Source organism: Pantherophis guttatus, chromosome 2 (assembly GCF_059756535.1).
Source record: "Pantherophis guttatus breed Tessera chromosome 2, ASM5975653v1, whole genome shotgun sequence".
NCBI classification, from domain to species: domain Eukaryota; kingdom Metazoa; phylum Chordata; class Lepidosauria; order Squamata; family Colubridae; genus Pantherophis; species Pantherophis guttatus.
The window spans coordinates 86,002,913-86,020,244 of NC_142064.1; the positions used below are offsets into that span (position 1 = coordinate 86,002,913).

A 17,332-nucleotide genomic window follows, 5' to 3' on the forward strand; every position below is an offset into this window, starting at 1 on the left:
GTAAGTTATTTAATACACGTTGAGGACTTTTATAGAAGAAAAATGATCCATTTTTCAGCACCTGGTGTTAGTTTGGCTTTAATTCCTAAGAAATACTTCAGAATAGGCAGGGGAATGAATACGGCAGCTATTTGTGTCTTATTAAAGTAGGTACTGCAGCTATGCAATGGGTCATTGACAGGTGCTGCATTCACAGTTTCAAGTACTCCAAAGCATACTTTTTGGAAACACATTTAAGCCACTGCACAGTCCTCTTATATACACAAGTCACAAGGGTGTCCGTGATTGGTGGGCTAATTATAAAATATGCATGATGGTACAATAACCCTGGCCTGCATACTGGCATCAGGCAGGGGAAATTCAAATGCAAAAGAATGGGATTCGCATCATGGCATCATAATTCTCCACCCAGAGTCAAGTGCTGAGATGACCGGCCATAAAAATTGAACAAATAAATTCAAATACTGCAATTATTTTGACCAACACTCACTTTGATGGGAATGCCTATGATTGGTCTTGTTTTCTGTTCTTTTTTATATATCACAGAATTCACCTGAATTATTTTAAACTTCAGTTTTGAAAACGAGACAAATCAGAAATAAACCAGATTGTATGTTATTGCTAATGTTATAGTATGTATTGAAAATAGTCTGAGAATTTGGGTTACTTGCTTCAGCATAATCTAATCAGGAATTAGCCTATGGTTACATTAGTAACTTATTTTGGGCAAGAAATAACCATATACAAATGCCTATTTTTTTATTTCATTTGGCTTTTCAAATAGCATCTTCTAATCTGAATGAAAATAGACTTTTTTCTACTGTTTTTGCTAGCTATTCTGAGTGAAATGAATGAGGTGACAAGGAACTTCTGCTAGTGTTTTTTTAAAATACTTAATATCCTCAGTTATTGAATGCTTTGAAAATTGGAGAAATGATTCTGGAAACAAAATATTTAACTCTTCCATGCTATTTCTTTGATCTATATAGTGTATATCTCTTGGTATGTGTATGTGTGTTCACAAACACACATATACATATGCATATGCATACATTCTAGGAGATGCTTTTAATTCTTTTGGAAAAAATACATTCTGTAGATACAGTACTGTATGGCTGAAATATCAGAGCAGTTGCTTCTAGGGTAATTAAACAAGAAAAAAGAATGAAATTAAAGCATGGCACAGTGATTCTTCAGTGATGAGCAAACATTTGATTTCTTTTTCTTGTTTAATAGATCCATCCTACAGACATATTTTTTGGCTCTCTGACAGCTATCTTTTAAATGGAAAAGCCAAAGATCCATAATTATTAAATATGATTGCGGGACTGACAGATTATACCCAACAGAAGTCTTAAACCTCCAAGGACTGCAAATTAACTGCATCATTTGCTGCCTTCTGTTTCTGTGAGACAAGCTGAAATATCAGTTTGTGACAATAATACAATTTTTTTTAAAAAAAAAAATATTAATGCCATTCACTGTTCCATGGCATTTAAATGAGAAATTGTAAGGGCAACATTTGTTGGTTTGTGTTTTTAATAAAACTAAAACATTTCATTTCTTCAAAAGGGAATATGCACTGGAACCATTAAACTTGCCAACTTTTATAGATCAAACTGTGTGCTTCATTTTGTGCTTAACAGCAACTTGACTTGCAGATACTGTTAAGTATGGAGGAGTTTCGATATCATGAAATAATAATACTCACGTACTAAGGCATAAACAGCAGGCCCACACAGTGATTTTTAGGGATATAAATTACAAAGATACAGTAATTCACTCATAACAAAGACAGAAAAGATTCCAAATGTTTTAAATTTACCTCTATATATTCTGTGGCACATGGACAAGCATTTTCAGATTTTTCAGATATTAGTTCTGCCAAAGGGAGGCACAAGGAATATTTTTCTGAATGTGTATCATCCTTCTGCAAAACACAGACAGTGCTGGTGTTTTTTCACACATATACACATATAGAAATAGAGAGATTCGGAACATAAACTATTGCAGTCTCTGTTAAGAGCTGTGATGGCACAGTGGTTAGAATGCAGTACTGCAGGCTAACTCTGCTCACATTGCCAAGAGTTGATTCCCTCAATCCTGACCAGCTCAAGGTTGACTCAGCCTTCCATCCTTCCAAGGTCAGTAAAATGAGGACCCAGATTATTGGGGGCAATATGCTGACTCTGCAAACCACTTAAATCGCTGTAAAGCACACTGTGTTACATAAGTCTACACCAGTGGTGGGTTCCTCCCGGTTGGGTCCGGTTCGGCCGAGCCGGTAGCAGTGACGATATGACGTCACCGAACTGGTTCTCCCCCCCTGCCCTCCCACCCCTCCACGTTATTCTTACCTTTTATTTGGTCCCACCCCCAATCTATTGCTGCCTCCTGAGTCCCAGATGATGACTAGAGGGAAAAAAACTGTTTAAACTCTTGCCGCGGGGCTTCAAAGGGCCGTCCTACAGCTGATCAGTGTTAAAAGCAAACAAATGAGTCGGGTCGTAAGTGCGAGGACTGGTCGTAAGTGCGAGGACCTTCCAGAAATGACTCTGACCAGCTAGCCACGCCCACCTAGTCACATTACCTCCAAGCCACACCCAAAAAATAAGCCACGCCCACAGAACCAGTAGTAAAAAAATTTAGAACCCACCCCTGGTTTACACTGTGGTATATAAGTCTAAGTGCTATTGCTACTAGATGTTATGTGCATCAGGCCACTCTTTTGGGAACTTCGCTATCATTCTTTGCACAGTGAATTTAGCTTTATGGCTCTGCTTGTCAAGGTTTATAGGAAGGTAGATGTATGGACTCACAAACTGGGTTTGTTATAGTTGTTATTTCAACTCTAGCCTGGAAATGATACAGCCCTTTTAAGAGGCAGATTTTGCACATTTGAACTATTATTGCACATTTCAGCCAATGTATGTAAAAATTCTATAGGTTCTTGGTCACTGGTGATCCTAGATCAAATTACAAATTATGTAATTTTGAAGGGGAATTCTAGGGGCATTAGTGAGTCATGGTAATGCAGTGGTTAGAATGCAGTACTGCAGGCTACTTGTGCTGACTGCTGGCTGCAGTTCGGCAGTTCGATTCTCACCGGCTCAAGGTTGACTCAGCCTTCCATCCTTCTGAGGTCAGTAAAATGAGGACTCAGATTGTTGGGGGCAATATGCTGACTCTGTAAACTGCTTAGAGAGGGCTGTAAAGCACTGTGAAGCAGGATATAAGTCTAAGTGCTATCGCTAGTCCTATTGCATAAATAGAAATCTTCTTAAATAATAAAGGATTTTGTTCTAATTTCTTTGGTTTATGTTTACTTCCTGAGTTGTATAAAAAGGCTTAGTTAGCTTTCTGGGAATCCACTTTTTCTTTAAATGCAGTCCATTAGTTTCATGCAGAGCGGTAGGTTGTGTTCATGTGGAATGAATTACGTCCTTAGCTTATACTGAACTGCCACAGCTAAAGAGAAAGCAGGTATCAGAAATCCAGTGGATATACACATTTACCCCAAAAACCAGCAGTATCTTCAAGGACACCAGTACCAGCAAGATTAACTTTAATGAAGAACCATATTTTATGGCATTTCTTACCTGTGATGGATCACTTCTTGTGGCTATTTCTAAAAGAATGATAGCGTAGCTGTAGGATTGAAGCCAAAACATTATAAGATAAGCAGAAGAGATTAAAAAATTGAAAGAAATCAAACAGACGCTAATCTAGCTCAGATTAATCACGACCAAGTCCTCTGAAAACAATAAAACTTGAGTTCCCTTGTTTTCAAAGAGACAGTGCCATATAAATAAGATGAGCTGAATACAGTCGCCTTGTCTCTGCAATAGATCTCATTAATGAAGCCTTTTCATCACAATGGATTGCTGCTTTGTCTCCTTTAAATATTTAGTCATCTTCCCTCACATAATCATTTCAGCCTATTAATTACTCTTAGTAATTATAAACATATTGCAAATTTTTATGGCACGTAACTAAATACCCTGATATTATTTCATAGGATCAATGTAAGCAATTGTGCAGAATTACAGAGAATTGATTAGAAATAGGCCACGAGTATGTAGCATATCGGGTTAGCCAGCAGGAGAATTCAAGTTCTCTGCATATTTTTTCTTTATAGATACAGTATAGTTAAATGTATTTAAGTTTTGTGCACTAAGAAAAAAGGACCAAACAATGTAGCTTCAGTAAACTAATAATCACATCCAGATGTCTAAATGAGTATTTAAAACATGCCAGAGACCAGGGGTGGGCTGCTATGGGTTCACCCGGATCTGGGTTCGGGAGAACCTGTAGCTAACGTTATGGCCAGTTCAGAGAACCTCCAAATCCCACCCCTGGCTGGTCACACCCACCTTACCCCTTCCAAGAGTCTCCACGTGACCCATTTTGGATGCGAGGTAAGTGCAGAGCCCGTGTGGAGGCTCGAAGAGGGGGAAAAACGGGCCTCCCGGAAGCTCTGGAGAGCCTCTGGAGCCCGTGGGAGGCAGTTTTCACCCTCCCAGAGGCACAAGGAAAATCTCTGGAGCCTGGGGAAGGTGAAAACGCACCCCCCCAGCATGGTGCAGGAGGCCGATTAGGCCACACCCAGCATGGCCACGCCCACCCAGCAACTGGGCAGGGAACCCGTTGCTGAAATCTTTGAAGCCCACCCATGCCAGAGACTCATACAAACTGTATCCTTTTCAGATAAGTAGCAGACTTGGATATGGAACGGAAATGGCAGTGGCTGTCTTTTGAATGAAGTCTGGTATTGGTGGGATGGTGGCTGTGTATCTATCCTTGCTTTACTTGATCTCCCAGTGGCTTTTGATATCATCAACCATGGTATCTTTCTAAATTGACTCAGAGGATTGGAGGTGGGGGCCACTGTGTTGTGCTAGCTTTCCTCTTTTCTTCGAGGTTGATTCCAATCGGTGGTGATTGAGGAGAAGAGATTCCATACCCATCCCTACTCTGTGGGGTGCTGCAGGGATCGGTATTCTCACCTCTTCCATTTAACATCTACATGAGATCACTGGAGAAGCTCATACATCATCATGGGATGAGGTCAGTATGCTGATAACACCCAATTGTACATCTCTGCCTCTGGAAATTAAGCAATGCTGTGGACATCTTTTCCTAAATCTGAACATTGTGAAGATCTGGGTGGGAAACAACAGACTTCAACAGGCAAGACTTAATAACTTTGGGTTTTGAGGCCCTCTGATTTTAGGACTATACTATCTTTGCTACTGAATGGGGTTGCATTGCCCCAAACAGACCCTGTGGACAAGGTGGGGGTCCTCCTGGACTCATGACTCCTTCTTGATGAGGTGGCAGTTGTGACTAGAAGGACCTTTGTTGCAATTTCATATTGCGTACCCATTCCTGATCAAGGAGACCTATTCTCCTTGGTCCTGATCACCACCTGGTTGGTTGCAATGAGTTCTTCATGGGGCTGCAACAGTAGTGGGATTGAAATCCCGGCACTACCAGTTCGTTATCGGTAGCGCATGGGCACAGGCGCTCATTTTATGAGCGTGTGGCGCTTCTGCGCATGCGCAGAGCATTTTTGATGGCGTCTGGACGGGAGGGAGGAACCTCCCGCCGCCACTACCGGTTTGCCTGAACTGAGGCGAACCAGGAGCAACCACTACTGGGCTGCAAGCAGTTATGTGAGTCTCTTGCAGAACATGCTTTATATCTCTGCTTCTCAAGCTGTACTGCTCACCAGTTTATTTTCATGTTCAATTTCAATGTACTGGTGTTGACCTCTAAAGTTCTTCATGGCATGGGATCAGGTAATTTGAGGGACTGCCTCACCACAGTTTCACCTGCTCACACATCCCACCAGATGCAGCAGAGAGGGTATGCTCAGGTTTCATTATCTAGGGAGCTATATTTAGTAGGCCCTTCATGGTGGGCCTTCTCTGCAGTGGCACCCACATTATGGGATTTTCTCCCCACTGAAATGAGGTTGGTTTCATTTTTTTCTGAGTTTCCCAACATCCTCAAGATTAGGTGATGGGTGAGTTAATAAGCTGACTCCATTACTGTTAACATTATTGTTAACATTCCTTCATCTACTTTTTACTTTAGCTTATTTTATAGTTTTGGATGATTTAGTTAATAATTATGATTTTTAGCTATTTATTGTTTTAACTTGTAAGCCACCCAGTGACATTAGTTTTGTGTAAATTTGATAAATAAATAATAAATAAATTGTCACAAGTAAATGCCTTATTCTCTGATGTGTAAATAGTATATGAACGGGATGTCAGGGGTTAATTTATTCTTCATTTCTTAATGTATTCATACTTCACCACTCCCATATCTAGCTCCACCCATTGTATATATAAGGAGCTACACACACTCTCTTCTTTGCTTCTATCTGTGAATATTCAGTGAATATAGAATGCCTTATGTAAATAAAAGAAAATATATTTGAACTCTTAATTCTCTCATAACTTATTGAGTCTGATCCTGAAAATATTGCAACAAGCTGGTAGCAGAGGATGGTTAAATTGACTCAATAAAAACTTAAATATGTCTAAGAGAGATAGGCCCAACACCAGGGCATACAGCAAAGAAATGGAAACGGATCAAGAAATAATAGATGAGTCCACAAATGCAATTTCGAGAGAATCCGAAGAATACACAACTGAAGACGAAGAAATAATAGATGAAGATGGTGACCGAGAGGAAATTAAAATAGAAAACAACGAACTCAGGTCAGAAATATTAAAACTGTTAAAGAGCCAGAAAAACGATGAAAGCCTCATCGCGAACCTCCAAGACATGTTGAAAAACAGCGGAGCAGCGAGAGAGAAGCACATCGCCACCGAAAAGTCAAAAGACTCCAAAATAGTAAGTGATACGACTAAAGAAAAGAACGCTATAAAGAAGAAAAATGGTGATCCCGCGCAAAATTTTGAATGGCAGCCATCTTGGTTCCAACAGACCTCCAGAAGGAGCGAAGCAGAGCCAATCAGAAAACTTGATTCAAAATTTCTGGCGCGAAAGGCACTACTGGATAACGAAAACGAAAAAGAAAAATCAAACACCTCAGAAGAATCAGAATCAGAAAGTGAAGGTGATTCAACAGATACTCAAATAAAGTCAGCAATGAAAACGCTTTTTGCTGCATTTGGACCAAAACTAAAAATTACCAAAAAGTCAACCAGAAAACGAACGAGCAAGCCAACGTCTCAAAATCTACCCGCTCCCATCCTGACGACGAGAGCACCGACGCCTGAACCAAGAGAGCCCTGCAAATACCGTCCCACACTGCAGACCGATGAAAGCACCAACGCACTCAAGAGAAGAAAAAGAACAAACGCCATCGTCAGAACCCCTAAGATCGAGCCGGAGACCGATTCATCTGGGGAGGAGCTGAACGAGCGAGCCGCAACGACGAGAAACTCTCACGACGACTCCAGGATCAAAATGAGCAACGCGCATGCGCGAGACTACGCAGATGGCCCGGGAAGACATGAGTTGCCGAAAGGACCCTGCAGACTCGTCACGAGCATTCCCACGCCGTTTTGTAATTTTCACCATCTACGAGACCACGGACTACCTCCGGTTGTAAGTAATGGACCTAATAATGTCGGAAACTTGCCCAGTGACTTCCCAAAGCTGAGAATAGATGGCATTAATTTACAAGAATGGTATCAGCAGCTCCAGGTGGTCTTTATGAAAGAAAACTTACTGTTTTTCATCACTAATCCCCCAAAAAGACCTTGGACTTTAAAGTTAGACTGCTTACACCATAGAGCATTTTTCTTATTAATTTCTAGTGTGTCTCCTGCCATGTATCACAGTATTAAGCAAAATCTGACTGTCTCAGAAATTATTCAATGCATGTTCAATTTGTTTCACAGTGATAGTGTAGCTACCACCACAAGAATGTCTAAAGATTTCTTTTCTTCTAGGATAAAACCAGGGGTTTCCATAAGTGAACATTTAATATCTTTAAACAAAATAAGAGCTGAGCTACATTTAAGGGGGGAGGTGATTTCAGACCAAACAATGAAAAGTGTTATCATAAACTCACTTGACCCATCATGGGACAATTATATGTCACATTTAGACACAATCAATCTTGGATATTTATCCATAGAAAGTCTATCCAATAAGTTAATAGCTGAAGACAATTCAAGGAAGAGCCGCTCTAACAATCACATTGAACATAAACCATATAGAAAAGTGGTTTTCCAAGAAAGATATAATGAAACATTCAGATGCCACAATTGTGGATCCAGGGAACACAATAGAAGAGATTGTCCCAAAATTACAAAAGAAAGACATAGGTCAGAACACAGAAACAAATACATCCATAGACAGTCTTCCATTGATAGACATAGATATAGAAGCCCACCAAATTACAAAGAATATAGAGGGGGTAGAGATAATTCAAAGGACAGAAAATCTGGTTCACTAAATGGACTAAACAAGCAAGACAACACTAACATACAGCAAACTGAGGATAATAATTGGCTTATTGATTCTGGAGCAACCAATCATACTACTAATAATAAAAACATACTATCTTCATTTATAGAAGATAAATTTGTAATAAAGGTAGCCAACCAAGAAAAGGTCCAAGTATTAGGAAGAGGAAATGTAACCTTGCCTGGTATAGGAAAAATAGAGGGGGTATTACTGATACCTGAGATACCTCATAACATATTAAGTGCCATAAAACTAAGCAGAGATTCTGATATTAATATTGTGTTTTCAAAAGGAAAAGCAACTTTGGAGAAAAATAAAACAGATATAGGTACAGTAATGATTAAAGGAGGCCTACCTTATTTAATAACTAAAGAGAAATGGCTACACAACATTGATTCAAATATGGAAGATTGTATTGAACTAGATAATGAAAACATTAGCAACAGTGACAATGATGAATGTAAAATAGCTCATGATAACAAGGATGCACATAATGAGAAAAAACCAAAAATAGGTAAGCCAATTCATGATGAGTGTGCTCATGTCTTACATAGGAAGTTAGGACATGCCAGTTTTCCTGTAGTACAGAAAATGACTGAACACACAGAAGGTGTCAAAATAAAAAATTGTGAAAACTATTTGGAATGCTCAGTATGTAAATCTACAAAACTAAAAACTAGTCCCAGGCCTAGAAAATCTACAAGGTCAACTAACAAGATTTTTGATTTAGTACACATGGACCTGGTTGGTCCACTGACTCCATCAATCATTTATAAAAAACGTTACTTCTTAACTATTGTGGATGACTATAGTCGCTATGGATTTGTTTACACATTAAAACACAAAGATGAAACCTTTCAAAAATTTAAAGAGTTTTACAAACGCGTAGAAACACAACACAATATCAAAATAAAACAAATAATGACAGATAGGGGATGTGAATTCATGTCTAAGGAATTCTCCCAATGGTTGAAGGACAGAGGAATGTTACATTACACATCTAGCCCATTTTCCGCGTTCCAGAACGGAATTGTAGAGAGGAAGAACTCAACATTACAAACCATGATTAGATGCACATTGGAAGATGCTGGCTTAAGCAAACAATTCTGGTCAGAAGCCCTACAATATTCCAATTACACACAAAATAGAACTTGGTCCAGCATTGTGAATAAGACACCATATGAAGTGATGTATAATAGAAAACCAAAACTAGCACACATGCACATTTTTGGAGTCACCGCAGACGTACACATACCTAAACAATTAAGAAGAAAGGGAGAAAATGTGTCTAGAAGACTTAGATTTATGGGATATGAGACAGGTACAAAAGGATACAGATTCATTGATAATAATAACAAATTTATAGTTTCCAGAACAGCTGTGTTTCATGAACAGGCCAACTGGTCTAGAATACATCTTAATGAAATATTCCCAAACAACAACACAGATACTAAATCCCAAGAGAAAAGAACTGTAGAAAAGCAAAAAGACTACAAATATAAAAACAAAACCAAAACATGGACAAATAGTCAACACAAAATAAAGACAGATACATTAACAAAAAAGGAAGCAAGATATTTGCATGACAATAATAGTAAACCCGAGAAGCCAATTAGAAACACTAGAAACCAAATACCAAATAAATATAAAGATTATATAATGCATATGGATGGAGAAACTATGACACCTAGCACATATGAGGAAGTGTTAAAACTTCCTCCTAAAGAAAAAGAAAAGTGGGAATTAGCTATGACAAAAGAGATGGAAAGCTTACAAGGATTAAATGTATTTACACCTACGATTGCACCAAAGGACAAAACAATTATTGGCACTAGGTGGATATATAAAATTAAAAATTTAGAGGGAGGCAATACTCTATACAAGGCTAGATTAGTTGCACAAGGTTATGCACAGAAATATCCAGAGGACTATACTGACACTTACTCCCCCACAGTAAGAACTGAAAGTGTAAAAACGGCTCTAGTTGTAGCATCAGCACTCAATCTCGATGTATTCCAGTATGACATACAGACTGCGTATTTACACGCAAAATTAGATAAGGAAATATATGTAAGGGCACCTCACAGTCAATATACAAATAAGAATGAGATTTGGTTATTAAACAAAAGTCTATATGGGCTAAAACAATCTGGTAAACGATGGTATGATTGTTTAGTAAAAGTACTAAGAACTATGGAATTCAATGCTACCACTGCTGATAATTGTTTCTTTGTTAAAAAGGGTAATGATTACATAGAATTTGTATTGATCTATGTGGACGACATTTTATATATAGGTAATCGCAAAGAAAGAAGAGAAACATTTGTAACAAAGTTAAATGAACATTTCTCATTGAAATCCTTATGTAAAGTAAATAAGTATCTTGGTGTTCAAATTAGTAAGACTAAAAGGGGATTCAAGCTTTCTCAGAAAGATAAGATCACAGAACTTTTGAACAAATGTAACCTAAATGATGCTAAGCCCTGTGACACTCCAATGCAAACTGATTTCCTAAGAAATGCTGATGAATCATCCCCTGAATTCAAAGATAACACGTTCTATAGATCAATCATAGGTTCACTTCTTTACATTTCTAATTGGACAAGACCAGACATCGCTTTACCCCTTAATTTATTGTCCAGACATGTCAGCAAACCAACTATGTATCACTGGGAAGCTGTTAAAAGAATATTAAGATATTTAAAAAACACATTAGACTTTTGCTTAATGTTAGAACCTAATAATGTCAAGGAACCGAAACTCACATGTTACGCAGATGCAGATTGGGCTGGAGACACTTCATGCAGAAAAAGTACATCTGGTTACTTATTTCTCCTAAACGATTGTCCAGTTTACTGGTACACTGGCAAACAAGATTTAGTGGCCACTTCAACAACAGAAGCGGAATATGTTTGTTTATCTAAAGCAGCAAATAACCTTGTATGGTTTAATGATCTGATTTCTGATGTTTGGAAAAAACCTGCACTACCTTTTGTCATGCACGAAGACAATAAAGCAGCCATTGAAATATCTAGATCCGACGCCATTGGACAGAGATCTAGACATATAGACATAAAATTTAAACATGTGAGACAATTATCTCAAGATGGATTTATTAAGGCAGTGCATTGTGAGACATCGGAACAGTTAGCTGACATATTGACAAAGCCTTTGCCATCTAAGCAACATAAATATTTGACTTCCAAATTATATGTATTATATTGTTCTGAATCTGAATGTAATAAATGTAGCATATCGAATCGGCATTTAGAGGGGGATTTGTCACAAGTAAATGCCTTATTCTCTGATGTGTAAATAGTATATGAACGGGATGTCAGGGGTTAATTTATTCTTCATTTCTTAATGTATTCATACTTCACCACTCCCATATCTAGCTCCACCCATTGTATATATAAGGAGCTACACACACTCTCTTCTTTGCTTCTATCTGTGAATATTCAGTGAATATAGAATGCCTTATGTAAATAAAAGAAAATATATTTGAACTCTTAATTCTCTCATAACTTATTGAGTCTGATCCTGAAAATATTGCAACATAAATAAAGCTATAGAGTACAGAAGGAACATCATCCAGAAACACAAATACGTTTTCTTGTGTTTAAGCATATCATAAGTTATCTTCTCTAAAGTAAACTGCTCATAGCATCTGCCATTATAAGGAATTATTGATGTCATGTAGCTGGGAAAAAGTATCCCTAGACCATAGTATTGCACTCTTGATATTTGAAAATGTTATGTGTTCCACTCAGTGTTGCAGGTATTCAAAAACTAAAAGTGTATCCTCATCTGTACCGGTGTTTCTCTATCTCAACGGCTTTAAGGCAGTGGTGAAATTCATTTTTTTTTACTACCAGTTCTGTGGGCGTGGCTTGGTGGGCGTGGTGTGGCTTGGTGGGCGTGGCAGGTGAAGGATACTGCAAAATCTCCATTCTCACCCCACTCCAGGGGAAGGATAGTGCAAAATCCCCATTCCCACTCCACTCCTGGGGGAAGGATATTGCAAAATCTTCATTCCCACCCCACTCTGGGGCCAGCCAGAGGTGGTATTTGCCGGTTCTCCTAACTACTCAAAATTTCCGCTACCGGTTCTCCAGAACCTGTCAGAACCTGCTGAAATTCACCCCTGCTTTGAGGTCTTAAAAGTTGCACAGGCGTTAAAATTGCTGAGGTCTTAAAGCTGCTGAAGTTGAGGACCAATGATCTATGGTATTAAAAGTGTAGCCTACTACAATAAGCACTTCATTCCCTCTATTCCAGATTCTGAATGTATGCTTACTATTTTTTTTTTAAAAAAATTCCATATTCACTGAATCAGTTAAAAACACATTACTGGTACATCCAAATTTTCTAACAGATTTACCTTGCAGCAAATAGAGGCTGTATCAGCTTCTTTTGGGGATTCACTGAAACACAGTTTGATCAAGGGTGCCTAAACATTTGCGTACAACATACCTGGTTAAGCAGTTGAGGCTTAAAGGATTTGTGGATACAGAGAAGAGATGCATTCAACTGGCCTAACTTGTGCTCCGTAGAGGGAATAATTTCACAATCATTTCCTTCATGGTAATCAGGATTATTCCCTCTGGCAAAGATACCTCCACAGCTGCCCTGCTGACTCATCTTCTCGGTGATGAAATGGGATCAGGCAAGGCTTAGATATAGTGGAGCCTTATTTGCAGAAAACGGGGTCTTAAGAAATGCACCAGCATCTTCAAACATTTAGCAAATGTGTGAGGTGACTAAGAGCTTAGATGGAGCTCAGAATGTTTGAGAATGGCTTATTGATTGGTCAGCAAATGAAATGGTAAAGGTAATTTTGCAATTATTCTTCCACACTAAAACATTCTAAAAATATTGACGGTCTGACTTCCAGAGCTCTGCAGAAGTCATCCTATATTTGTGGAAGGCAATACAAATAGCAGCACAGCAACAAAATGAGCACATTCCCTTTGCATATTTCATGCATTGATTGCAACTGAAAGGGGCTTTAATTTCCTAAAACATCACATATGGCATAGTCAGTATATTATACATTGAAAAGGGAAAAAAACCTAAAGATGATATTTTGAACTTCTTAAAAGGTAAAGGTTCCCCTCACACATATGTGCTAGTCGTTCCCGTCTCTAGGGGGCGGTGCTCATCTCCGTTTCAAAGCCAGAAGAGCCACGCTGTCTGAAGACATCTCTGTGGTCATGTGACTGGCATGACTAAACGCCAAAGGCAGACGGAACGCTGTTACCTTCCCACCAAAGGTGGTCCCTATTATTCTACTTGCATTTTTTACATGCTTTCGAACTGCTAGGTTGGCAGAAGCTGGGACAGTAACGGGAGCTCACCCCGTTACGGTGCACTAGGGATTCAAACCGCTGAACAGCCAACCTTTCAATCGACAAGCTCAGCGTCTTAGCCACTGAGCCACCGCATCCCTTTTGAACTTCTTATCTATCTACAAAACAAGTAGCCACTACAGAAATGTAAAATTGTGTATGTTCATTCAATAAAAAGAATAAAGCAATCCATATTTATAGATACAGGAAGGTAACCATAAGTGAATTTATTGTCTTCACCTATATACATCTGCAGCTGGGGTTGGTTCAAAGTTTGGCATGGAGTGAGCTTCAGGAGCCAAATAGACTTGATGAGCAATACTGGAATTCATCCCTGAATCGTCTTTTCTGTAGGATTGTAAACCATAGTCTGCCACAAAGAAAAGGAACAAAGAGATTATCTTTCCCTCGAGGTTTTGTGATCTATTTTAATCTAGAACCATCTAAACATGCAAATCAGTACAAGGGCATTTCCAATTTTAGAATATAAATGAATTTCTCTGCAAATTTCTCAGCTGATTTTGGATACGGGGGAAAAAAAATCCTACAGACAAGAGACTGTTCATGTTGTTTTACATCCAGGATCAGTATTTAGCATGCAAAGTTTTACTGTGGCTAACTTCAGAATGAATTTGAGAGCTGTTTTTCTGAGAAGGTGTTGAAAAATATCTATCACTGATAAACATCAACATATGAACTCACTTGGAACTGGTCTCATTTGTTCATAGAAGCATAGAGCCAAATCTGATTGATAATGTTATCATGCCTGGAAGAAAGGATGCACTTCAAACCAAAATGGGGCCAGAACTGCAGCCTATCAAAGCTGCAGACGGATCTCTGCATGCTTCCAGCTGAATTCCAGCAACACAGAACTGATTGCCTGAATGTATATTGACAGGCAAATCTGCCTTCTTTTGAAAAACCTTTCTCAGACTTCCAGGGAAGAAATAGTGAGCTGATGATGATTCAAGAGCCAAGGTGGCGCAGTGGTTCAAGTGCAGTACTGCAGGCTACTTCAGCTGACTGCTAGCTGCAGTTCAGCAGTTCAAATCTCACCAGGCTCAAGGTTGACTCAGCCTTCCATCCTTCCGAGATGGGTAAAACAAGGACATAGATTGTTGGGGGCAATAGGCTGATTCTGTAGAGAGGGCTTAGAGAGGGCTGTAAAGCACTATGAAGCGGTATATAAGTCTGAGTGCTATTGCTATTGCTATTCCCAATAACTGCAGCAGTATGGAGAGCCAGGGAGTAGATCAGCTCTTCGTAATTCCTCTCTGAACAAGGAGAGGACTTGAGAACACCCACAAGCGCTCCGGAGAGTTGCTCCTCAAAGAGCTCATTTGTTGTATTTGGAGAGAAGATGATACATTACTAAAATGGTTTATACCTGTTGCAACAGTCAGTTGTAAAATATTTTTTCTTACTTTACTATATTCTTACTTTCTTTTCTATTTTTCTTTCAATTTTTTTTCCTTTCCTTTCCTGCACCTTCATTTTTAATTGTATTTTTTAGTTTATATTAGTTTTTATTGCAGCAATTGTAATTTTAAGTAAAATTACTTAAAAAGCCTTTTTTCAAACAATATTAACTCCACAATTACCAAGTAGACTCCATGATCAACTGAAGACTTCAATCTGAGTCTCCCTAGTCATCAAAATTCCTCTCTGGTAACCCTAAGACAATCATTTGATGTAAAATTGTTTGTCCTGTAGTATCTAATTTAGTCTCCTAATACTTAACTGAAGGTACTTTTCATCTTCTTCTCTTCTTACCTGAAATCTTACAGACCCAGCGATCATCGATAACACAGTTCCTTGATTTCAGCTGTCCATGATAAATTCGATAATGGTGAAGATATGCCATTCCTTGTGCAATATCAGTGGCAAAAGAAAGTCTAAACAGAGGATGGAACAATGGTTAGCATTAATATACATTAAAGGAGAAGGAGAGGAGGTAGAGGAGAAGGAGATGATAAGATTTAAAAGAACTCAATAGAACAAACAGGAAAGTGTTCAATGATATTTGACTTACACCCTACAATATCCTCTCCTGCACTAACAATAATAAGCCATAAGGGAAACATTCATTCATATTGTTCATTTCTCACACACACATACCCAAATGAATCTTCTCTTTCTAATGATAGCAATTTACAGAATCACTATATTGCCCCCAAGAATCTGGGCCCTCATTTACCAAGCTCAAAAGGATGGAAGGTCGAGTCAACCTTGAGCCCATCAGGATATATCTCTTGGCTGTGAGCAGATTTAGCTTGCAATACTGCATTCTAACCACTGTGCTGCCACAACTCATACGTCACACCCAATTATTCCAACATAAAAAAGTAACTTGAAAGACATTATAATAAGAGGAGAAGGATGCCAGGAAGAAAATATGTCTCCATATCCAAAACCATTTATACTAAATTCGAATCCTCCCTTTTCTTGGACTGTGGATTTTATTCCAGACTGACATAAGTGTTAGTCTATATGGAGATAAACCTGCAGACTATTGCATTTTCTTAAATATAGTAACCTTAGCTAAATTTAATGATTTTGTATATAAAAAGTTAAGTAATTTTTGAGTGGGGAATAATTATCTCCATATTTTATTAAGGTAATTAAAAAAGTCAATACTATGGTTGCATGAAAAGGAATGAGTTTCTGGAATGTGCATGTATTGTAATTCTATAGACATTTGCTTAATGATAACCTGCCCATTGAGTTTTGTCCAACATTTATTTGTTTGTGTTCCACCTTTATTATTTTTACAAATAATTCAAGGCAGTGAATATATCCAACGAACATTCCTCCTCTTATTTCTTCACCACAACAACCCTGTGAGGTGAGTTGGGCTGAGAGTGACTAAGAGTCACCCAACTAGCTTTCATGTAAGAGTTGAACTCGTGGTCTCCCACTTTTTAGTCTGGTGCCTTAACCACTACACTAAACTGAACATTCCCATAGATAGAGGAGTATGAGGTTGGAACCTAATGAATAAAATGGCTAGTATGTGTTGAGTATTGAGTGGCAGATTTGAATGGACCAATCAGGGACAAGAGCGGGAAATTCAGGGGACCATCAGTGGCTGAAGCTGCGGACAGCTCCTAGCTATAAAAGCTGGCTAGGTTTGGCCATTGCGATTATGGAGCTGAATAAAGAGTTGATTCTACTGCGAGTCCTGTCCTTTCTTGCGCCCACGATCTAACAGTATGAAATCACAGTGTTCAGTGCTATATAATATTTCTGGAAAATGCCAATGCATGGTATTATTTATATTAACATAACACAAGCTAGATATGAAGCCTGATATCTGTCAGCAAAGATAGTTTTCTGTATCTTTTTACAGCCCAGATTTCGTAGCCCTACAAAATCAAAGATATATAAAGAGATAAAAATGTTTTATGAATGTCTAAGATAGAGAGCTTGGATTCTGAGTAAAATCTTAGCCATTGTGCAACCTTATTTTAGAACGGCTAAGGTGAAAAAAATGTCTTGATAAGACATTTTTTCTTTCTAGATAATATAGT

General features: G+C 38.5%; 1 protein-coding gene across 2 annotated transcripts in view; it reads right to left on the bottom strand.

Moving 5' to 3' along the window:
• LOC117661929 (atrial natriuretic peptide receptor 2-like) overlaps nt 1–17,332 on the bottom strand; it is a 67,240-nt gene that overhangs the window by 23,497 nt on the left and 26,411 nt on the right. For both annotated transcript variants that reach the window (XM_087886337.1, XM_034411238.3), the window contains 4 exons: nt 15,576–15,697; nt 14,043–14,172; nt 3,600–3,648; nt 1,826–1,930 (listed from right to left, as the gene is read on the bottom strand). In XM_087886337.1, the coding sequence (XP_087742463.1) occupies nt 1,826–1,930; nt 3,600–3,648; nt 14,043–14,172; nt 15,576–15,697 (406 nt within the window). The remainder of the gene's footprint in view (nt 1–1,825; nt 1,931–3,599; nt 3,649–14,042; nt 14,173–15,575; nt 15,698–17,332) is intronic.